We start from the raw sequence: 23,633 nt of genomic DNA, 5'->3' as shown, positions 1-23,633 counted from the left end.
GCACCCTGTTTCCTCCTGTTTCCCCCTGTTGGCCTCTGTTGGACCCACCTGGGCCCTTTTTGCCTCCCGTTGGTTCATGTTCCTCCCTGTTGGTTCCTGTTTCTCCCTGTTGGTCTCTGTTTCTCCCTGTTGGTTCCTGTTTCTCCCTGTTGGTCCCTGTTTCTCCCTGTTGGTTACTGTTGTACCCTGTTTCCCCCTGTTGGCCTCTGTTGGACCCACCTGGGCCCTTTTTGCCTCGCGTTGGTTCCTGTTCCTCCCTGTTGGTTCCTGTTCCTCCCTGTTGGTTCCTGTTCCTCACTGTTGGTTCCTGTTCCTCCCTGCTGGTTCCTGTTTCTCCCTGTTGGTTCCTGTTTCTCCCTGTTGGTCTCTGTTTCCCCCTGTTGGCCTCTGTTGGACCCACCTGGGCCCTTTTTGCCTTCCGTTGGTTCCTGTTCCTCCCTGTTGGTTCCTGTTTCTCCCTGTTGGTCTCTGTTTCTCCCTGTTGGTTCCTGTTTCTCCCTGTTGGTCTCTGTTTCTCTCTGTTGGTCTCTGTTTCTCCCTGTTGGTTCCTGTTTCTCCCTGTTGGTTCCTGTTTCTCCCTGTTGGTCTCTGTTTCTCCTGTTGGTCTCTGTTTCTCCCTGTTGGTTCCTGTTCCTCCCTGTTGGTTCCTGTTTCTCCCTGTTGGTCTCTGTTTCTCCCCGTTGGTCTCTGTTTCTCCCTGTTGGTTCCTGTTTCTCCCTGTTGGTTCCCGTTTCTCCCTCTTGATTCCTGTTTCTCCCTGTTGGTTCCTGTTTCTCCCTGTTGGTTCCTGTTTCTCCCTGTTGGTTCCTGTTTCTCCCTGTTGGTTCCCGTTTCTCCCTGTTGGTTCCCATTTCTCCCTGTTGGTTCCTGTTTCTCCCTGCTGGCCCCTGTTTCTCCCTGTTGGTTCCTGTTTCTCCCTGTTGGTTCCTGTTTCTCCCTGTTGGTCCCTGTTTCTCCCTGTTGGTTCCTGTTTCTCCCTGTTGGTTCCTGTTTGTCCCCGTTGGTCCCTGTTGGTCTCTGTTTCTCCCTGTTGGTTCCTGTTTCTCCCTGTTTCTCCCTGTTGGTCCCTGTTTCTCCCTGTTGGTTCCTGTGTCTCCCTGTTTCTCCCTGTTGGTTCTTGTTTCTCCCTGTTGGTTCCTGTTTCTCCCTGTTGGTTTCTGTGTCTCCCTGATTGTTCCTGTTTCTCCCTGTTGGTTCCTGTTTCTCCCTGTTGGTTCCTGTTTCTCCCTGTTTTGTTCCTGTTTCTCCCTGTTGGTTCCTGTGTATCCCTGTTGGTTCCTGTTTCTCCCTGTTGGTTCCTGTTTCTCCCTGTTGCTCCCTGTTGGTTCCTGTTTCTCCCTGTTGGTTCCTGTTTCTCCCTGTTGTTTCCGTTTCTCCCTGTTGGTTACTGTTTCTCCCTGTTGGTTCCTGTTTCTCCCTGTTGGTCCCTGTTTCTCCCTGTTGGTCCCTGTTTCTCCCTGTTGGTCCCTGTTTCTCCCTTTTGGTTCCTGTTTCTCCTTGTTGGTTCCCGTTTCTCCCTGTTGGTCCCCGTTTCTCCCTGTTGGTTCCCGTTTCTCCCTGTTGGTCTCTGTTTCTCCCTGTTGTTTCCCATTTCTCCCTGTTGGCCCCTGTTTCTCCCTGTTGGTTACTGTTTCTCCCTGTTGGTTCCCGTTTCTCCCTGTTGGTTCCCGTTTCTCCCTGTTGGTTCCCGTTTCTCCCTGTTGGTTCCCGTTTCTCCCTGTTGGTTCCCGTTTCTCCCTGTTGGTCTCTGTTTCTCCCTGTTGGTTCCTGTTTCTCCCTGTCGGTCCCTGTTTCTCCCTGTTGGTTCCTGTTTCTCCCTGTTGGTTCCTGTTTCTCCCTGTTGGTTCCTGTTTCTCCCTGTTGGTTCCTGTTTCTCCCTGTTGGTTCCTGTTTCTCCCTGTTGGTCCCTGTTTCTCCCTGTTGGCCCCTGTGGCTTTAGGATCATATTTGTTTATTTAGTGATGGATTCAGGATCAGGAGGCTCCAGTTTCAAAACCAAGGGAATATATTTACTATTTGAGTGCATTGATACCTAACTAGATGGGGGTGTTTTGAACAATTGGCAGTGACATGTTTGGGTTACTGGGCTAAGGCTAAGCTAGATGTTGTGGTCATGCAGTGGTAAAGACCATGGTGTACGAGAGACCCACAAACACTTGCCTAATAACCCACTGCTGTGACATATGTGACCCACCACCTGGATTTAGTCTATGTAGCAACATTTGAAATTGTGTTTTTTTACATTGGATAAAAGTAGAGACTGGGTTACCAGCAAAATGGTTTATCATACACAGCATTTGAGGAACAATGGAAAAGTAATTCTGCTTTGAAAGTTGATCAAGTTGTAAACTCACTTTTGAGGAAATGGCCTTTGTATGTTTATGTATCTAGTGAAGAGCTCTTCTTACACTGCTTGGCTTCACAAGTAACATTGTACCTCAATACTACAGTCAGCGTTAAACATTCTAACCACAGAAAGTATTACATTCTAACATACCACTCTGTTCAGACTTTATGTTTCAGTTTTTATACATGGCAAATTATACAATCATTTACACCGCACATCTTCCATCTTACAATGAATACAGTCATCTTTATAAATCAGCCCATACATCATTCCTTTCATTTATGGCCATACTGCTCACAGCTATCCAATCCTTTCAGATCTACAGGAGTGTTGTAGAGGAGGAGGGTCTAGGGGTCCTGTCGTAGGGAGGAGGGGTCATGTCGTAGGGAGGAGGGTGTAGGGGTCATGTTGTAGAGGAGGCGGGTCTAGGGGTCATGTCCTAAAGGAGGAGGGTCGAGGGGGTCATGTCCTTAAGTCTTACTGCCCCTGAGGAAGAGGTAGGGCTTTTCCACCAACACGGTCAGCACATAGCCAATCACCACCGTCAGAATCATGTGACCCAGGAACAGATAGAACTGAGGAGGAAGAAAACAAAGGAAAATAACACAGTGTGATCATCTCCAGAAGAGCAGGAAGATGCATCTCCTTCAAGCATAATGTGCTATTATGATCTACAGTAGTAGGCCTGTCCTAGATCTGTTTGTGCTTTCTTGCCAACTCAAGTCATTGCCATACCAGAAATGTTTGGCATGATAACAACCATGGAAGAAGTTGGCTACGCAGCAGACACTTATCTGGGTCTAGGTTACTACTGTGTGAAATACTTACAAAGTTCATGTCTGTGTAGTGTATAGGAGTCTCCTGTTTGCCGTTGTATAGTATAATAAGAACAGGATGGATCAGGTAACAGGCAAAGCTGATGTTGGACAGAGGAACCCACAGATTTAGTGACAGGAGGTTATCAACAAATCCTGGAGAGAGAGAGAGGGACAGAATATACAGCATGTGAGAGAGACACTGGGTAGTTACTGGAGACTGGCTAGTTACTGGAGACTGGCTAGTTACTGGAGACTGGCTAGTTACTGGAGACTGGCTAGTTACTGGAGACTGGCTAGTTACTGGAGACTGGCTAGTTACTGGAGACTGGCTAGTTACTGGAGACTGGCTAGTTACTGGAGACTGGCTAGTTACTGGAGACTGGCTAGTTACTGGAGACTGGCTAGTTACTGGAGACTGGGTAGTTACTGGAGACTGGGTAGTTACTGGAGACTGGGTAGTTACTGAAGACAGGGTTTTTTTAAGGGGCAGGAATGTTACCTGACCACATGAGGAAAAACTCTGATCCTTTGCTAAAGGATGTAACTAAGACTCTTACATAGAAAACGACTAGGGACCATCATTTTTACCGGTCAGATCAAATGGTCAGCAAAGACTCCTAGCCTTAGATCTGTTCAGAATAGTACAGTGCCTTGCGAAAGTATTCGGCCACCTCGAACTTTGCGACCTTTTGCCACATTTCAGGCTTCAAACATAAAGATATAAAACTGTATTTTTTTGTGAAGAATCAACAACAAGTGGGACACAATCATGAAGTGGAATGACATTTATTGGATATTTCAAACTTTTTTAACAAATCAAAAACTGAAAAATTGGGCGTGCAAAATTATTCAGCCCCTTTACTTTCAGTGCAGCAAACTCTCTCCAGAAGTTCAGTGAGGATCTCTGAATGATCCAATGTTGACCTAAATGACTAATGATGATAAATACAATCCACCTGTGTGTAATCAAGTCTCTGTATAAATGCACCTGCACTGTGATAGTCTCAGAGGTCCGTTAAAAGCGCAGAGAGCATCATGAAGAACAAGGAACACACCAGGCAGGTCCGAGATACTGTTGTGAAGAGGTTTGAAGCCGGATTTGGATACAAAAAGATTTCCCAAGCTTTAAACATCCCAAGGAGCACTGTGCAAGCGATAATATTGAAATGGAAGGAGTATCAGACCACTGCAAATCTACCAAGACCTGGCCGTCCCTCTAAACTTTCAGCTCATACAAGGAGAAGACTGATCAGAGATGCAGCCAAGAGGCCCATGATCACTCTGGATGAACTGCAGAGATCTACAGCTGAGGTGGGAGACTCTGTCCATAGGACAACAATCAGTCGTATATTGCACAAATCTGGCCTTTATGGAAGAGTGGCAAGAAGAAAGCCATCTCTAAAGATATCCATAAAAAGTGTCGTTTAAAGTTTGCCACAAGCCACCTGGGAGACACACCAAACATGTGGAAGAAGGTGCTCTTGAAATTGAACTTTTTGGCAACAATGCAAAACGTTATGTTTGGCGTAAAAGCAACACAGCTCATCACCCTGAACACACCATCCCCACTGTCAAACATGGTGGTGGCAGCATCATGGTTTGGGCCTGCTTTTCTTCAGCAGGGACAGGGAAGATGGTTCAAATTGATGGGAAGATGGATGGAGCCAAATACAGGACCATTCTGGAAGAAAACCTGATGGAGTCTGCAAAAGACCTGAGACTGGGACAGAGATTTGTCTTCCAACAAGACAATGATCCAAAACATAAAGCAAAATCTACAATGGAATGGTTCAAAAATAAACATATCCAGGTGTTAGAATGGCCAAGTCAAAGTCCAGACCTGAATCCAATCGATCATCTGTGGAAAGAACTGAAAACTGCTGTTCACAAATGCTCTCCATCCAACCTCACTGAGCTCGAGCTGTTTTGCAAGGAGGAATGGGAAAAAATTTCAGTCTCTCGATGTGCAAAACTGATAGAGACATACCCCAAGCGACTTACAGCTGTAATCGCAGCAAAAGGTGGCGCTACAAAGTATTAACTTAAGGGGGCTGAATCATTTTGCACGCCCAATTTTTCAGTTTTAGATTTGTTAAAAAAGTTTGAAATATCCAATAAATGTCGTTCCACTTCATGATTGTGTCCCACTTGTTGTTGATTCTTTGAAGCCTGAAATGTGGCAAAAGGTCGCAAAGTTCAAGGGGGCCGAATACTTTCGCAAGGTACTGTATGTCTGGGACTTGTGGTAGGTGCGTTGTCAGTGCTCAGGTCTCACCTCCATATCCCTCCTCACAGGCCAGTATGATCCAGGCCACGGCCAGGGCCCAGAGGGAGCGATGGATCCCCTGGTAGAGGGCGTGAGGCGCGGACGGCTGGGGTGGGACATCCCGGAGGACATAGGCCAATCCTACCAATATCGCCATGACTGACAGGCAGCAGAACCAACCTACTGCAGCCTGCCACTGAGTTGTTACACAGACACAGACACAGACACAGACACAGGAGAGGAGAGGAGAGGAGAGGAGAGGAGAGGAGAGGAGAGGAGAGGAGAGGAGAGGAGAGGAGAGGAGAGGAGAGGAGAGGAGAGGAGAGGAGAGGAGAGAGAGATGTTATTGAAACGAAACAGGACTGTAGTGTTAAAAATAACAGGTAGGTAAACCTTAATGCAAAAAAAACACTTATATAGCATTAAAAGGAGGGTAAACCCTGTTCACAAAATTTTAAAGGTAGGTAACTGAGTGTTAAGCAGTTAAACTGAGTGATAAGCAGTTAAAGGTTATTCAGTTAATTCATGTTATTACCTGATGTTTTAAAAGGTGGCCTTTCTTAGTTGTCATGCTTATCCCTGCCAGGATCCCGATCAGGTAGGGCCCGTATCTGGTGTAGGGTTTATTGTAGTAATACTGGAAGTAGTTTTCATATTTTCTGGACCATATACAACATAAACGATAATGGCAGTGTTGGAACAGAATACATATTATACTGGACATTGTGGGTGATCTGTAACAGTTGATCTGGTTTGAGTTTATGTAATATGACATTTTCTTACAAATCATTTTTTAATGATTTATGTAGGTCTTGCAATGGGTCAATGAAAGCTTCATTGTGCTTTTATAATGATTAATTATTGTTAAAGTGTTACCACTTGATCTTACAGTGTGGTATTCTGGGTAATTTACAGTGTGGTATTCTGGGTAATTTACAGTGTGGTATTCTGGTGAACTTACAATGTGGTAGTCTGGGTAATTTGCAATGTGGTAGTCTGGTGAACTTACAATGTGGTATTCTGGTGAACTTACAATGTGGTAGTCTGGTGAACTTACAATGTGGTATTCTGGTGAACTTACAATGTGGTAGTCTGTGTAACTGACAGTGTGGTAGGCTGATTGAACGTACAGTGTGGTAGTCTGGGTAACTTACAGTGTGGTAGGCAGGGTAATTTACAGTGTGGTAGTCTGGGTAATTTACAGTGTGGTAGACTGGGTAATATACAGTGTGGTAGTCTGGGTAATTTACAGTGTGGTAGTCTGGTGAACTTACAGTGTGGTATTCTGGTGAATTTACAATGTGGTAGTCTGTGTAACTGACAGTGTGGTAGGCTGATTGAACGTACAGTGTGGTAGTCTGGGTAACTTACAGTGTGGTAGGCAGGGTAATTTACAGTGTGGTAGGCAGGGTAATTTACAGTGTGGTAGGCTGGGTAATTTACAGTGTGGTAGGCTGGGTAATTTACAGTGTGGTAGTCTGGGTAATTTACAGTGTGGTAGTCTGGTGAACTTACAGTGTGGTAGTCTGGTGAATTTACAGTGTGGTAGTCTGGGTAATTTACAGTGTGGTAGGCTGGTGAACGTACAGTGTGGTAGGCAGGGTAACTTACAGTGTGGTAGGCAAGGTAATTTACAGTGTGGTAGTCTGGGTAATTTACAGTGTGGTAGTCTGGGTAATTTACAGTGTGGTAGTCTGGTGAACTTACAGTGTGGTAGTCTGGTGAACTTACAGTGTGGTAGTCTGGTGAACTTACAGTGTGGTAGTCTGGTGAACGTACAGTGTGGTAGGCTGGTGAACGTACAGTGTGGTAGGCAGGGTAACTTACAGTGTGGTAGGCAAGGTAATTTACAGTGTGGTAGTCTGGGTAATTTACAGTGTGGTAGACTGGGTAATATACAGTGTGGTAGGCTGGGTAACTTACAGTGTGGTAGTCTGGGTAACTTACAGTGTGGTAGTCTGGTGAACTTACAATGTGGTAGGCTGGTGAACGTACAGTGTGGTAGGCTGGTGAACGTACAGTGTGGTAGGCTGGTGAACGTACAGTATGGTAGACTGGGTAATCTACAGTGTGGTAGTCTGGTGAACTTACAGTGTGGTAGTCTGGTGAATTTACAGTGTGGTAGTCTGGTGAACTTACAGTGTGGTAGGCTGGTGAACTGGGAGGTGCAGTAGGGCAGTGAGAACAGCGCTAGTCAGACTGGACAGAAACAGCAGAGCTGAAGCCACACCAACCAGAACTCCTTTGTTCCTGAAAGACAACAGAGAGAAGAACATTTATTGAGAAAGAAATAGAATGATCATTAGAATAGCCATTTTGCATTGTGAATGACTTACAGCCTATAGAGGTAGATGAGCAGGGGGGTTGTTGCATAGAACTGGAAATCCAGGGACAGATACCAGGTCCATGGAGCACACTGTAGAGACAGATGACCTCTACATTATCTCAGTCATAACCTACAGTCATAGATAATGACAGATGAACTCTGCATTATCTCAGTCATAACCAACAGTCATAGATAATGACAGATGACCTCTGCATTATCTCAGTCATAACCTACAGTCATAAATAATGACAGATGACCCCTGCATTATCTCAGTCATAACCAACAGTCATAAATAATGACAGATGACCTCTGCATTATCTCAGTCATAACCAACAGTCATAGATAATGACAGATGACCTCTGCATTATCTTAGTCATAACCAACAGTCATAAATAATGACAGATGACCTCTACATTATCTCAGTCATAACCAACAGTCATAGATAATGACAGATGACCTCTGCATTATCTCAGTCATAACCAACACTCATAGATAATGACAGATGACCTCTGCATTATCTCAGTCATAACCAACAGTCATAAATAATGACAGATGACCTCTAAATTATCTCAGTCATAACCAACAGTCATAGATAATGACAGATGACCTGTACAGTATCTCAGCCAAACCCAACAGTCAGATAATGACAGATGACCTCTGCATTATCTCAGTCATAACCAACAGTCATAGATAATGACAGATGACCTCTGCATTATCTCAGTCATAACCAACAGTCATAAATAATGACAGATGACCCTCTGCATTATCTCAGTCATAACCAACAGTCATAGATAATGACAGATGACCTCTGCATTATCTCAGTCATAACCAACAGTCATAAATAATGACAGATGACCTCTGCATTATCTCAGTCATAACCAACAGTCATAGATAATGACAGATGACCTCTGCATTATCTCAGTCATAACCAACAGTCATAGATAATGACAGATGACCTGTACAGTATCTCAGCCAAACCCAACAGTCATAGATAATGACAGATGACCTCTGCATTATCTCAGTCATAACCAACAGTCATAGATAATGACAGATGACCTGTACAGTATCTCAGCCAAACCCAACAGTCATAGATAATGACAGATTACCTCTACATTATCTCAGTCAAAACCAACAGTCATCTTTAAAAAAATATATTGTTTTACATATTGTTTTTACACTGTCTGTGTGTATTTGTCCTGTCTGAAGCACCCTGTCAGCCTTGAACGAATTGCCTCTCTGGGATTAATAAAGTTGCATTGTATTGTAGTGGCTACTACCAGTCCAAACATTTCAGTGTAGTACTACTACTGCTAAAGCAATGACAGTTACAGGTTACCTAAAAGGCTCACTATGTCAAATGGTGGTGAAGAGGTTGTTGACCAGTGGTAAGCTAGGGTTAGGGTTAAGGTTAGGTTAGGTGTTAGAGTAGTGGTTAGGTTAGGGGTTAGGTTTAGTGTAGTGGTTAGGGTCAGGGGTTGGGGTCATTCTCACTATGTCAGTGATGGTGAAGAGGTTGTTGACCAGTAGTAAGCTAGGGTTAGGGTTAAGGTTAGGTTAGGTGTTAGAGTAGTGGTTAGGTTAGGGGTTAGGGTTAGTGTAGTGGTTAGGGTCAGGGTCATTCTCACTATGTCAGTGATGGTGAAGAGGTTGTTGACCAGTAGTAAACTAGGGTTAGGATTAAGGTTAGGTTAGGTGTTAGAGTAGTGGTTAGGTTAGGGGTTAGGTTTAGTGTAGTGGTTAGGGTCAGGGGTCGGGGTCATTCTCACTATGTCAGTGATGGTGAAGAGGTTGTTGACCAGTAGCAGGTTGGACCACCAGTACTTTTTACAGTTGATGATCTCATCCTCGGCGATGAACCAGAATGCACCTCTCTGGACCACGGAGAAGAGGCCGATAGCGAGACACACGATGAAGAGGTGCAGCGGCTGGACTCTGGGAGGGAGGGCAGGACAATAACAAATCAACAATGATCAGCAAAGAAGAGCACAAAACATACAGCAGATTGGTGTTGTGGTTCTATAAACAGACTGTAATGATTTCAGTGATCCAGGTCACCCTTACACATAGCATTCAGGGTCTCTCCTGGTTAAATAAAAGTTGATGACTGATGGAGTTACCTTTTAAACCTTTTGAAGAGGAAGTTGGCCACCAGACCTGGACTCAGTTTGTCCTCCGCTCTCTGAATGGACCCCAGCAGGGACCTTGCACTCAAAAGACCTCTGGGACACGGACCAGACAGGTGCAGATCAGTGATTACTTCAAGGAAGATGTGGAAGGAAGGATGCATATATGCAGTACACTCTTAGAAAAAAGGGTTCTTCATCTTTCCCCATAGGAGAATCCTTTTTGGTTCCAGGTAGAACCATTTTGGTTTCCATGTAGAACCCTCTTTAGAAAAGGTTCTACATGGAACACAAAAGGGTTCCACCTGGAACCAAAAAGTGTTCTTCAAAATGTTCTCCTATGGGGACAGCCGAAGAACCTTTAAGGTTCTAGATAGAAAAAAAATGTGCTAAGGGTGGAGTTGAACTGGGTTGTGTTCTCACCCTAGGAGCAGAAAGGTATCCACAGCCAGATAAACAGGTCCACTGAAGGCAAACACATGCAGAGGGTTTTTCTCCACTGTCCCTTTCCATCTCTTTTCATTATCTGTAATCAGTTCATTGCATATCTGTATCTGTAAATAGCTGATATTAATATCCAATTCATTCATCAAGTATTGTAGATAGATATAATTTTTTACGGTATACTATCCTATCAAACGCTGAGTCTGAAATAGCCGCCTGTCCCTTTTAAAAGCTGGGCATCGGCACATATTTCAGTAAATAAACGCCTGTTTCAAATACACGGAGGATCTAAATAAATGGTTTATGAGGTTACCATGGACACCACTCGGATATTCCCGCAAAAGCCGACTCCGGGTGTCCTGCAAGATGATCAGGGTGAAAGCAAATTAGATCTACGCCACCGTGAGTGACAGTGGGGCCTCTGACCGCTGCTAGTGCAGGCTGGCATGACAAATTCCTAGAGCGCTTTTCCTTAAGCACAATGGGTTCAAATTGAAGCCTGTCTCTAATAAACGGCAGTTGTGTTCATTGATTGAAGCAAATAAAAGTCCGGGCTGTTAATTGAAGTTCTAAGGTAGACAGCAGTGTAATGAACCTTGCCTAGGTAAGCCTGTTACCATCCATCCCAAAGGGGCTAACCCTTATCGGAACAGTGGTTGGCAGGTCTGCCTACAAACTGGGAGACGTGGGTTTGAGATCTGCAAGGGGCGTTTTACACTGTGGCCATTCACAAGAATTCGCTACAGTACAGAGAATGAGAATTTCCTCTGATACATACCTAGGTTGTTCCAGGCGCTGAGCTGGACAGTGTGTCCACAGATTATCCATAGAAGGCTAAAGATGCGGATTCCATTCAGGGAGGAGTAGCCTCCACCTGGGCTAGCTGTAGAGAGGACCTCCTGGCTGCAGGCCTGGAAGGAGAAGGTCTGGAGCCACGAGTACATACAACCTGTTGGCAGACAGCAGGAGTGTGGGTTAGTTAGTTAGTTAGGAATGAATGCACCAAATCAAGTGTTTTTTGTTGATGTATGCAATTACACTTTTTCACCTGCAATAAAACATATTTTTTTCTGAGATCAAAGTTCAGGAAACTATAAAGAGCTCCAGTAATGAATAAATGTGAATAATATATCCCAGACAAAGCATCAGTAGTCCAGTGTGTTTGTAGGTTTGCGGTGCAGACTATTCTAAAACATGTACTTGCTCTTCTTACTGCCCCCCTCCTCCTCCACTTCCTCCTCCTCTACTTCCTCCTCTGTGTAGTGCTCCATCTGGCTGTCCAGTTGTCCAGAGCAGCTGTTGTTACTGGCTCTAACACTGGACGTGCCGTTAGACATCAGCGTCCCGTAGAGGTTTGGGTCCCTGGTTTTCAGAGAAGAAGACTCCACTCCAGGGCCGACCTCTCTGTTTCTCTGCCATCTCACTATGGCCACGAACAGGGTTGCAGTCAAGGGGACGGCCACCAACGCACAACACACAAACCTGACGGACAGATGGGGACAGAGTCAGACATCCCAAATCACTTTCTTGGACTTTGGATTGAGTTTTTTTTAACTATCTGGGGATGTTAGTTAGATCCTCAGAATTAAATCATTTTTGTAAGTATTCCATCTACGCAGATTCGACATGGTAGGGGTTAGAGTTATGACGTACAGGCAGGTGACAACAGTGTCATGACTACACATGAGGATCCAAAGGCTCAGATCAGCTTGGCATGGTTGACGAATAACCAGGCCCTCTCTCACCCACAGAAGAGGGGAGGGGGGGGGGGATGTGCCGCTTTTGTGACATCTCACATTTTAAGCAGCAGAACTCTCTCTGTACCCAGAAAAGTAACATCTATTTTGTGATGTTTTTTTTTATTTTTTATTTTTATTTCACCTTTATTTAACCAGGTAGGCTAGTTGAGAACACCTTTATTTAACCAGGTAGGCTAGTTGAGAACACCTTTATTTAACCAGGTAGGCTAGTTGAGAACAAGTTCTCATTTGCAACTGCGACCTGGCCAAGATAAGGCATAGCAGTGTGAACAGACAACACAGAGTTACACATGGAGTAAACAATTAACAAGTCAATAACACAGTAGAAAAAAGGGGAGTCTATATATACATTGTGTGCAAAAGGCATGAGAAGGTAGGCAAATAATTACAATTATGCAGATTAACACTGGAGTGATAAATGATCAGATGGTTATGTACAGGTAGAGATATTGGTGTGCAAAAGAGCAGAAAAATAAATAAATAAAAACAGTATGGGGATGAGGTAGGTGAAAATGGGTGGGCTATTTACCAATAGACTATGTACAGCTGCAGCGATCGGTTAGCTGCTCAGATAGCAGATGTTTGAAGTTGGTGAGGGAGATAAAAGTCTCCAACTTCAGCGATTTTTGCAATTCGTTCCAGTCACAGGCAGCAGAGAACTGGAACGAAAGGCGGCCAAATGAGGTGTTGGCTTTAGGGATGATCAGTGAGATACACCTGCTGGAGCGCGTGCTACGGATGGGTGTTGCCATCGTAACCAGTGAACTGAGATAAGGCGGAGCTTTACCTAGCATGGACTTGTAGATGACCTGGAGCCAGTGGGTCTGGCGACGAATATGTAGCGAGGGCCAGCCGACTAGAGCATACAAGTCGCAGTGGTGGGTGGTATAAGGTGCTTTAGTGACAAAACGGATGGCACTGTGATAAACTGCATCCAGTTTGCTGAGTAGAGTGTTGGAAGCGATTTTGTAGATGACATCGCCGAAGTCGAGGATCGGTAGGATAGTCAGTTTTACTAGGGTAAGTTTGGCGGCGTGAGTGAAGGAGGCTTTGTTGCGGAATAGAAAGCCGACTCTTGATTTGATTTTCGATTGGAGATGTTTGATATGGGTCTGGAAGGAGAGTTTAGAGTCTAGCCAGACACCTAGGTACTTATAGATGTCCACATATTCAAGGTCGGAACCATCCAGGGTGGTGATGCTGGTCAGGCGTGCGGGTGCAGGCAGCGAACGGTTGAAAAGCATGCATTTGGTTTTACTGGCGTTTAAGAGCAGTTGGAGGCCACGGAAGGAGTGCTGTATGGCATTGAAGCTCGTTTGGAGGTTAGATAGCACAGTGTCCAAGGACGGGCCAGAAGTATATAGAATGGTGTCGTCTGCGTAGAGGTGGATCAGGGAATCGCCCGCAGCATGAGAAACATCATTGATATATACAGAGAAAAGAGTCGGCCCGAGAATTGAACCCTGTGGCACCCCCATAGAGACTGCCAGAGGACCGGACAGCATGCCCTCCGATTTGACACACTGAACTCTGTCTGCAAAGTAATTGGTGAACCAGGCAAGGCAGTCATCCGAAAAACCGAGGCTACTGAGTCTGCCGATAAGAATACGGTGATTGACAGAGTCGAAAGCCTTGGCAAGGTCTATGAAGACGGCTGCACAGTACTGTCTTTTATCAATGGCGGTTATGATATCGTTTAGTACCTTGAGCGTGGCTGAGGTACACCCGTGACCGGCTCGGAAACCAGATTGCACAGCGGAGAAGGTACGGTGGGATTCAAGATGGTCAGTGACCTGTTTGTTGACTTGGCTTTCGAAGACCTTAGATAGGCAGGGCAGGATGGATATAGGTCTGTAACAGTTTGGGTCCAGGGTGTCGCCCCCTTTGAAGAGGGGGATGACTGCGGCAGCTTTCCAATCCTTGGGGATCTCAGACGATATGAAAGAGAGGTTGAACAGGCTGGTAATAGGGGTTGCGACAATGGTGGCGGATAGTTTCAGGAATAGAGGGTCCAGATTGTCAAGCCCAGCTGATTTGTACGGGTCCAGGTTTTGCAGCTCTTTCAGAACATCTGCTATCTGGATTTGGGTAAAGGAGAACCTGGAGAGGCTTGGGCGAGTAGCTGCGGGGGGGGGGGGGGGGGGGGGGGCTGTTGGCCGAGGTTGGAGTAGCCAGGCGGAAGGCATGGCCAGCCGTTGAGAAATGCTTGTTGAAGTCTTCGATAATCATGGATTTATCGGTGGTGACCGTGTTACCTAGCCTCAGTGCAGTGGGCAGCTGGGAGGAGGTGCTCTTGTTCTCCATGGACTTCACAGTGTCCCAGAACTTTTTGGAGTTGGAGCTACAGGATGCAAACTTCTGCCTGAAGAAGTTGGCTTTAGCTTTCCTGACTGACTGTGTGTATTGGTTCCTGACTTCCCTGAACAGTTGCATATCGCGGGGACTATTCGATGTTAGTGCAGTCCGCCACAGGATGTTTTTGTGCTGGTCGAGGGCAGTCAGGTCTGGAGTGAACCAGGGGCTATATCTGTTCTTAGTTCTGCATTTTTTGAACGGAGCATGCTTATCTAAAATGGTGAGGAAGTTACTTTTAAAGAAAGACCAGGCATCCTCAACTGACGGGATGAGGTCAATGTCCTTCCAGGATACCCGGGCCAGGTCGATTAGAAAGGCCTGCTCACAGAAGTGTTTTAGGGAGCGTTTGACAGTGATAAGGGGTGGTCGTTTGACTGCGGCTCCGTAGCGGATACAGGCAATGAGGCAGTGATCGCTGAGATCCTGGTTGTAGACAGCGGAGGTGTATTTGGAGGGCCAGTTGGTCAGGATGACGTCAATGAGGGTGCCCTTGTTTACAGAGTTAGGGTTGTACCTGGTGGGTTCCTTGATGATTTGAGTGAGATTGAGGGCATCTAGCTTAGATTGTAGGACTGCCGGGGTGTTAAGCATATCCCAGTTTAGGTCACCTAACAGAACAAACTCTGAAGCTAGATGGGGGGCGATCAATTCACAAATGGTGTCCAGGGCACAGCTGGGAGCTGAGGGGGGTCGGTAGCAGGCGGCAACAGTGAGAGACTTATTTCTGGAGAGAGTAATTTTCAAAATTAGTAGTTCGAACTGTTTGGGTAAAAATGTCATTTTTTTTAATACATATGGTATAATGAAAATACTGTAACCTGAAATGTATACACGTTGTATATGTCAGGTTTTCATCTTAAATGTTGTGGTGGTGAGACATGAACAATGATGAAAATATTTTTGTTAAGATAGGAATGCAGTTTTCGTTTTCTAACGAGATCATAGTTTTGATGATACTTTGCAACAGTAAGTAGCCTAGCCACCAAGGGAGCTCAGAGATCGTGTCAGGATGATGGAATTTCCCTTTTACCAGAGTGCATAAAGGCTTGGAAGAGAAATTAACATCAGACCAGAAAGACGTGAGACCGCGGTCCACACGTTTGAAATGGTTAGAAATTAACCTCAACACGAGATGAAGAAGATAAACACACAGGACACTGCCGGTCTGCAGCTGCGCATGTAAAGTGGTTAACTTCTGACTATTCACATCAGCTAAGAACAAGTTCTGAACAAAGACACCACTGGTGACCGGACAACTAAAATTAAGGACATTGTGACCTCTGGTGGACAATCAGAGCCTTATAAGTGAGCTGAGTGAATACAGAGACAAATAACCCTTTTCAAGAAAGGTTGGTTTCACCAGAGCAAGACGACAAACGACGGCATTCACACATAAATACATTAATGATTTCTTACTGCAAACAGGCGGTGGTTCAAGGTGTGCAAGGTATTAGGATTACTTTGAGGGTAGTTTCCAAATACATATCTCTCTCTCTCTCTTTCTCTCTCTCCCCTCCATCTATGTTTTAACAAGCTGTCATATCTTGTCAGTCCACTAGGGACCTTTGTCTCATGTAAGTGTGTATGTTTATTCTGTATTATTATTTAGTTAGCTAGTAAATAAATAGTTACACCAATTTGTGTGGTACGGAATGATCAGTAAAGCTGGGGTTTTTGCAGATCCAAGAAGTTTGCGATCGTTCAGATTATGAGACCGATATGAGGTAATGATTAATAAATGACTGTTATCAATATGTAATTTATAGATCTTCTGGAGTTTAATTTGAGAGATGGTAACTCGTTAAACAGCTTATTCGGTGGTGCCCCAAATCCTAATGAGTTAATTGTTACATTATTAATTTAATCGGGTAACAATTAAACATAGTTAGTGGATTGAATAAATAACAGTCATCAGATTAATGAAAGTAAAGTCACGACAACAGACAGGTCTGGAGCCCCAGTATGAGTTAGACACAGGGGTCAGTGGCAGGGTTAGGGGTCAGTGGTTAGGGTGAACTGTACTCACAACAGATAGGTCTGGAGCCCCAGTATGAGTTAGACACAGGGGTCAGTGGCAGGGTTAGGGGTCAGTGGTTAGGGTGAACTGTACTCACAACAGACAGGTCTGGAGCCCCAGTATGAGTTAGACACAGGGGTCAGTGGCAGGGTTAGGGGTCAGTGGTTAGGGTGAACTGTACTCACAACAGACAGGTCTGGAGCCCCCGTATGAGTTAGACACAGGGGTCAGTGGCTAGGGTGAACTGTACTCACAGGCAGGCGACAGCAGACAGGTCTGGAGCCCCAGTATGAGTTAGACACAGGGGTCAGTGGCAGGGTTAGGGGTCAGTGGTTAGGGTGAACTGTACTCACAACAGACAGGTCTGGAGCACCAGTATGAGTTAGACACAGGGGTCAGTGGCAGGGTTAGGGGTCAGTGGTTAGGGTGAACTGTACTCACAACAGACAGGTCTGGAGCCCCAGTATGAGTTAGACACAGGGCTCAGTGGCAGGGTTAGGGGTCAGTGGCAGGGTTAGGAGTCAGTGGTTAGGGTGAACTGTACTCACAGGCAGGTGACAGCAGACAGGTCTGGAGCACCAGTACGAGACAGACACTGGGTCATGAACAGGCCCTGAGTGGACTGGGCCAGTAGGGTGGACGGTACTGGAGGGATCAGGGAGGTCCTGGCCTGCTGGAAGGTCTCTGGGGACACAGACACAATGGGTGCCAGTCATAATAACAACATAATGCATCCTTATAACTGTTTATAAATGCTTTATGGACAATTATAAATTTTATTAATGCTATTGCAGACAAAGCTACTGACCGTAAACAACTAGTGTCTGAACCTCTTCTTCCACACAGGAATCAGGAACACATATTCCAACAAAGTACTGGATTGGGTCCTGTGTCAGAACAACATTATAGTACCGTAATTCATTTATCTGAAGGTACATACTGTAGTTAGAATCAAATAGAATACAATAACATATGATATAATTAAATACTACAGTAGAGAGTTGTAGCAGTGTGACTATATATATATAAAAAGAAGGGTTTATTTCCTCACTTGTTTGAGGAAGACCTGGCAGTACTGCCCAGTAAAGGAGGGTCCCTGGACAGACAGACACTCCTGGAGAGACCCAGGCCTGTTCACGTTGCCCCCCAACACATCACTACCCATCTTCCCAAAGGCATCATACACTAGATGGACACAAAACATACACATAATCAATGAGTGATTGCTACGCTAAGCTATGAGATATCTTTTAAAATGTTTTGGAAATGTTGTTTTAAAACTAATGCAGTCATGTCTCTGAGAATACATGTTGTTTTAAAACTAATGCAGTCATGTCTCTGACAATACATGTTGTTATAGAAATAAATAACTATTAATTTAATTAACATTAAAAAAGGTTTGCCCCAAAAATATTTGTTGTAAGTAACCAGACCCTGAGAATTACAGAGAAATCTGAGAAGGATCCTATTAAGCCCCCTGTTAAACTTCAGACAAGTGAAAACATAGAAAATAGTCAGTCCTATCTTTCTTCAATCACATTTTATTTTAAATGTAACCTTTATTTAAGTCAGTTAAGAACAAATTGTTATTTACAATGACGGCCTACCAGGGAATAGTGGGTTAACTGCATTGTTCAGGGGAAGAACAACAGATTTTTACCTTGTCAGCTCAGAATTTGATCCAGCAACCTTTCGGTTACTGGCCCAACACTCTAACCACTAGGCTTCCTGCCGGCTCTACACTCTAACCACTAGGCTTCCTGCCGGCTCTACACTCTAACCACTAGGCTACCTGCCGGCTCCACACTCTAACCACTAGGCTTCCTGCCGCCTCCACACTCTAACCACTAGGCTTCCTGCCGCCTCCACACTAACCACTAGGCTACCTGCCGCCTCCACACTAACCACTAGGCTACCTGCCACCTCTACACTCTAACCACTAGGCTTCCTGCCGCCTCCACACTCTAACCACTAGGCTTCCTGCCGCCTCCACACTAACCACTAGGCTACCTGCCGCCTCCACACTAACCACTAGGCTACCTGCCACCTCTACACTCTAACCACTAGGCTTCCTGCCGCCTCCACACTCTAACCACTAGGCTTCCTGCCGGCTCTACACTCTAACCACTAGGCTTCCTGCCGCCTCTACACTCTAACCACTAGGCTTCCTGCCGCCTCTACACTCTAACCACTAGGCTTCCTGCCGCCTCTACACTCTAACCACTAGGCTACCTGCCGCCTCTACACTCTAACCACTAGGCTTCCTGCCGCCTCTACACTCTAACCACTAGGCTTCCTGCCGCCCCACATGTCAACAATAAGAATTTAATTTAAACATATATATTTTTTTAAAATAGAGGTCAAGTACTCACTTAAAGCAGCATATTCACTGGGCAGGTCCTTGTTTAGCTCTGAGAGAAAAGTCCTGGTGTCCTGCGTGCATTTCTCAGAGACATTCATGGAATATACTGCTAAAGAACACAACGTTAAGCAGTGGACCAAACAACAAGCCCTCCACAGTAGCACCATCTTGGGGAGGATAGCATCCTTCCATTTCGTGACTAGGACCTTTAAATAATGTTAAGAGTCACATGGTCACAGTGGAAGTGATGATGACTTCCTGTTAGGTAATCTGTAGCTTGACCAATCAGTGTGGTAATTGGTGGCTTCACACATGGATGTGAGTGACCAGTCCCCTGGCACTCTAAACCAGCTGTCAATGGCTTTTGATCCAACAGGTACATGTAATGGTTCTTTCATCACAATTATCATTCATTCAAACGTTCATTCATGTAGCAATAACGATCTTCTCTCATAATATTGATTGATTAGTGAGGCCATACAGGCTTGAATTCAAATGTTACGGTGTCACTAAGTTGTCAGTCTAATCCAATCTAATTGAAATTCAAATCCCATGAAGACCAACTATGCATTTTGGACAGGAAATTAGTACATCATGTGTGTTGAAGGTCAAATGTGACTCATAACATGGATGTAATTGGCAGTTAAGAAGTCTGTAAACTGCTTGCTTGACGTCAACACATGTATCGCTGCGTGTCCTAATGACACCCTTGGATGGGATTAACGTACACCATACAGCCTTGAAGCAAAGAGAGAGGAGAGAAAGAGACCATAGCAGAGAAGACAAGGGAGAGACAGTCTGTAGCAGGGAAGAGAAAGGAGAGACAGTCTGTAGCAGGGAAGAGAAAGGAGAGAGTCTGTAGCAGGGAAGAGAAAGGAGAGACAATCTGTAGCAGGGAAGAGAAAGGAGAGACAGTCTGTAGCAGGGAAGAGAAAGGAGAGACAGTCTGTATCAGGGAAGAGAAAGGAGAGACAGTCTGTAGCAGGGAAGAGAAAGTAGAGAGTCTGTAGCAGGGAAGAGAAAGGAGAGACAGTCTGTAGCAGGGAAGATAAAGTAGAGAGTCTGTAGCAGGGAAGAGAAAGGAGAGACAGTCTGTAGCAGGGAAGAGAAAGGAGAGACAGTCTGTAGCAGGGAAGAGAAAGGAGAGACAGTCTGTAGCAGGGAAGAGAAAGGAGAGAGTTTGTAGCAGGGAAGAGAAAGGAGAGACAGTCTGTACCAGGGAAGAGAAAGGAGAGACAGTCTAGCAGGGAAGAGAAAGGAGAGAGTCTGTAGCAGGGAAGAGAAAGTAGAGAGTCTGTAGCAGGGAAGAGAAAGGAGAGACCGTCTGTAGCAGGGAAGAGAAAGGAGAGACAGTCTGTAGCAGGGAAGAGAAAGGAGAGACAGTCTGTAGCAGGGAAGAGAAAGGAGAGACAGTCTGTAGCAGGGAAGAGAAAGGAGAGAGTTTGTAGCAGGGAAGAGAAAGGAGAGACAGTCTGTAGCAGAGAAGAGAAAGGAGAGAGTTTGTAGCAGGGAAGAGAAAGGAGAGACAGTAGCAGGGAAGAGAAAGGAGAGACAGTGTGTCGCAGGGAAGAGAAAGGAGAGATAATCTGTAGTAGGGAAGAGAAAGGAGAGACAGTCTAGCAGGGAAGAGAAAGGAGAGACAGTAGCAGGGAAGAGAAAGGAGAGACAGTCTGTAGCAGGGAAGAGAAAGGAGAGACAGTCTGTAGTAGGGAAGAGAAAGGAGAGACAGTATGTAGCAGGGAAGAGAAAGGAGAGACAGTCTGTAGCAGGGAAGAGAAAGGAGAGAGTCTGTAGTAGGGAAGAGAAAGGAGAGACAGTCTGTAGCAGGGAAGAGAAAGGAGAGACAGTCTGTAGTAGGGAAGAGAAAGGAGAGACAGTCTGTAGCAGGGAAGAGAAAGGAGAGACAGTCTGTAGTAGAGAAGAGAAAGGAAAGACAGTCTGTAGCAGGGAAGAGAAAGGAGAGAGTCTGTAGCAGGGAAGAGAAGACTCAGTCGGCTGTTCTAATTGCTTAAACATCCGTCCTCCCCTCCCCTTCATCTGCACTGACAGCAACAGACTTGATGGGTAAAATACTATATGGTGGAAGAAAGCTCATCACTGTATCATATAGTGGTTTATCTCAGCATTGAGATTAGATGGCAGTAGAGAGAGTATTTCCCAAGGAGGGACTGATGCCTGATCATGTGCAGTAGACATCAGGGGCAGAATTCAGAATTTATTATTGACATCAAGAACTGCTTCTACACAAACATCCGACATCTCTAGCGAACAAGCAGCAAGACACATTCTAAGAAACAAATAAGAACCATTGACAGCTTCTCTCATGCACGTTGAGCTCTACACAAATAGATTCATATGTCATTTTCAGAGAATAAAAAAGTTACTTCCAAAAACAATGTGTCCTTTTATGAAATACATACATGACAAAAAAAAAACATGGAAATAAAAATGTACAGAATCGTGATCGTTTTCTAGTACAATTAATTTTCTCTTTTCAAATGTAAAACACATCTTGAAATGTAAAGACACTGAAATGAGGAAATGGGTTTCAATTCCAGTCTCACATTCACATTGACATTGTTTAATGCGAAGGCAAGTTTTTTTCTATTTAATTGGTTCATTTACACTCTGAACTATGATCAGAGAAATGCATTGGCATCCTACAACCTTCCAAATGGTACACTTGGTGTTCAGGAAATCCAGAATCATAACTATTAGCCAGTGTAATCTTGTTAATTTGGCCAAATGAAAAGGCTGATATACAGTATGGTCAATTGAAAGGCAGAAGGCTATATACTGTATCTGTGTGTACATGCAAAGAAAGACACGTTGCTATCATCATAACTCAATTAATATCAAAACTGAGCTGCCAGAGAATAAGGAAATTGAAAAGACAAACATTCCGAGACATTCTGAAACAAAATGTCTCCGGTTTCTTTAAACAAAGAACAGAACGAATTGGCCCATAGACTGACGGAATAGAGGTGTGAAATAGACAGGCTACTCTCATGTGGTCTAGTCTGGAGTCTGGACTGATTGTCCTGACAATAAGAGCAGAGTTAGGGTCAAATCCATTCTATATCAGTCAATTCTAGAACTGACTTGAATTGACAGAATTGAAACAGAATTGACCCAAACCCTGTGAGGATGACAAAGTCATGCAGAGATAAAAGTGTTTCTTTATAAGCTGACCCCAGATCTGTTTGTACTGCCTAGGCAATAGCCATAGGAGTTGACGGGACAGCACAAACAGATCTGGGACCAGGCTAGTTTCTTCAGACATTCCATGGACGTTAGCAGCAGTTATAAAACGTAACACTGCCAAAAGTTGAGAAGTCATCTCCCATAACATAAACATGTATACAGTACCTAACACTTTCCCATACTAGTGAGAAGACAACAATTGAAACCTTTTCAAAATAAACATTTTCCTACAAAAGATCTATCCAACATCCATAGAAACATCTATATCGTAAAGTGTACAAAATGTTCTCATAGATTGATTTAAATACACATACTTTAAATATATTACATATTTTAAAACACATTAGAAATGTGCATATATATTGTGTATATACTGTATATTTAATATATGTGGGTAGACGAGTCAATGGAGAATGTCTTATTCCTACTCTAGCATTTACAACGCAATATTCTGAGGCAAATTTGGTCAGAGACAACATTCTGGTAGATGCCACTATGCTTCAACAATAGTGTCCCGACGAGGCCGCTCCATCTCTATTTCTCTGTTGCGTTCAATCTCTTAGACCTGATAAAGGCCATGCCATGTGTCCTCATGTGTGTGTTCAAACTCCCCTCTGTCTCAAACATCTTGTCACACACTTTACATTTGGTTTCAGGGGTCCCGTCGTCCAGGCCGGAACCCAACTGGTTCTCTCTCTGGTTCTCATCGGCAGCGACGGTTCCATTCCGTCTGGCCAGCTCCCGCGGCTCCTTCTGCTTGTGGATAATGAAAAGATGTCGGGCCAGGGAGCGGGGAGAAGTGTAGCACAGACCACACTCCCTGCACTGGAAGGAGGATCTGTCAGACTTGTGCTGCGGAATGTGGTCGTGGAAGGTGACGAGGTCCTCGGTGGTGAAGCTGCACACGGCACACTTGTGGACCTTGAACACGTTAACCTTGAGCTTCTTTAGGGGCTGGGTGGGTGTGGAGCCCCTGGAGCGAGAACCGGGAGGCCCCTCGTCATCCTGCTGCTTCCTCTTGGGGCTGAGGGCCTGCAGGGGGGGCGAAATAGGGACATGAGGGTTGCTGCATGTACAGATTTCCATTCAATCCAACACAGATAAACAATCTTTGCATTGCCGTGATTTTTAGAGGCAAATTCCCTCATGTTCACAGAGATCACGTTTGTTTTAAATGCCATAGATGTTGGCTCAAGCACAAATCACCTTTAAAAATCAATGGCAGTGCACAAGCAGTTAATCTGGGTTTCTTTGAATCCTGGTCACAGTATCAGGGAGAGGAACAGCACAAACTATGGATCAGTGGGTGCAGCTGATTGGTCAGTTACTGTGCCTTGTCAGGAGGGTGGGTGCAGCTGATTGGTCAGTTACTGTGCCTTGTCAGGAGGGTGGGTGCAGCTGATTGGTCAGTTACTGTGCCTTGTCAGGAGGGCGGTGCAGCTCATTGGTCAGTTATTGTACCTTGTCAGGAGGGTGGGTGCAGCTGATTGGTCAGTTACTGTGCCTTGTCAGGAGGGTTGGTGCAGCTGATTGGTCAGTTACTGTGCCTTGTCAGGAGGGTGGGTGCAGCTCATTGGTCAGTTACTGTGCCTTGTCAGGAGGGCGGGTGCA

General features: G+C 45.0%; 3 protein-coding genes across 5 annotated transcripts in view; all 3 read right to left on the bottom strand.

The window, feature by feature from the left end:
- Nucleotides 1–2,269: 2,269 nt before the first annotated feature.
- On the bottom strand, nucleotides 2,270–11,301 carry LOC110536930 (O-acyltransferase like protein). The gene is made up of 10 exons (XM_036936845.1): nucleotides 11,103–11,301; nucleotides 10,304–10,406; nucleotides 9,875–9,976; nucleotides 9,524–9,689; nucleotides 7,768–7,847; nucleotides 7,571–7,681; nucleotides 5,967–6,090; nucleotides 5,441–5,627; nucleotides 3,176–3,318; nucleotides 2,270–2,922 (listed from the first exon to the last, which is right to left on the bottom strand). The coding sequence occupies exons 1-10, from the start codon at nucleotides 11,266–11,268 to the stop codon at nucleotides 2,818–2,820; spliced, it is 1,287 nt and encodes a 428-aa protein (XP_036792740.1). The 5' UTR covers nucleotides 11,269–11,301; the 3' UTR covers nucleotides 2,270–2,817.
- A 192-nt stretch (nucleotides 11,302–11,493) lies between these two features.
- Nucleotides 11,494–20,216, bottom strand: oacyl (O-acyltransferase like). Its single transcript, XM_036936846.1, has 5 exons — nucleotides 18,829–20,216; nucleotides 17,508–17,641; nucleotides 17,265–17,343; nucleotides 17,005–17,140; nucleotides 11,494–11,806 (listed from the first exon to the last, which is right to left on the bottom strand). The coding sequence occupies exons 1-5, from the start codon at nucleotides 18,983–18,985 to the stop codon at nucleotides 11,512–11,514; spliced, it is 801 nt and encodes a 266-aa protein (XP_036792741.1). The 5' UTR covers nucleotides 18,986–20,216; the 3' UTR covers nucleotides 11,494–11,511.
- Nucleotides 20,217–21,020: 804 nt separating this feature from the next.
- znf532 (zinc finger protein 532) overlaps nucleotides 21,021–23,633 on the bottom strand; it is a 38,171-nt gene continuing 35,558 nt past the window's right edge. For all 3 annotated transcript variants that reach the window (XM_036936842.1, XM_036936844.1, XM_036936843.1), the window contains one exon: nucleotides 21,021–23,054. In XM_036936842.1, the coding sequence (XP_036792737.1) occupies nucleotides 22,557–23,054 (498 nt within the window). In that variant the 3' untranslated portion in view covers nucleotides 21,021–22,556. The remainder of the gene's footprint in view (nucleotides 23,055–23,633) is intronic.

This window comes from Oncorhynchus mykiss, chromosome 12 (assembly GCF_013265735.2).
Source record: "Oncorhynchus mykiss isolate Arlee chromosome 12, USDA_OmykA_1.1, whole genome shotgun sequence".
NCBI lineage: Eukaryota > Metazoa > Chordata > Actinopteri > Salmoniformes > Salmonidae > Oncorhynchus > Oncorhynchus mykiss.
The sequence above is the reverse complement of the archived record's forward strand: the minus strand, read 5'-3'. Positions and strand labels throughout refer to the sequence as shown.

Bases quoted from the DNA above. Each gene is read 5' to 3' on its own strand.
- LOC110536930 (XM_036936845.1), bottom strand. From the start codon at position 11,268: ATGTACTCGTGGCTCCAGACCTTCTCCTTCCAGGCCTGCAGCCAGGAG. The intron at 10,407-11,102 runs GTATGTATCAGA...AACTGATTACAG, and splicing joins CAGCGCCTGGAACAACCTAG to ATAATGAAAAGAGATGGAAA. The intron at 3,319-5,440 runs GTGAGACCTGAG...CTCTCTCTCCAG, and splicing joins CTGTGAGGAGGGATATGGAG to GATTTGTTGATAACCTCCTG.
- oacyl (XM_036936846.1), bottom strand. From the start codon at position 18,985: ATGGTGCTACTGTGGAGGGCTTGTTGTTTGGTCCACTGCTTAACGTTG. The intron at 17,344-17,507 runs GTGAGGAAATAA...GTTCTGACACAG, and splicing joins GCCAGGTCTTCCTCAAACAA to GACCCAATCCAGTACTTTGT. The intron at 17,141-17,264 runs GTCAGTAGCTTT...CTGTGTCCCCAG, and splicing joins TCAGACACTAGTTGTTTACG to AGACCTTCCAGCAGGCCAGG.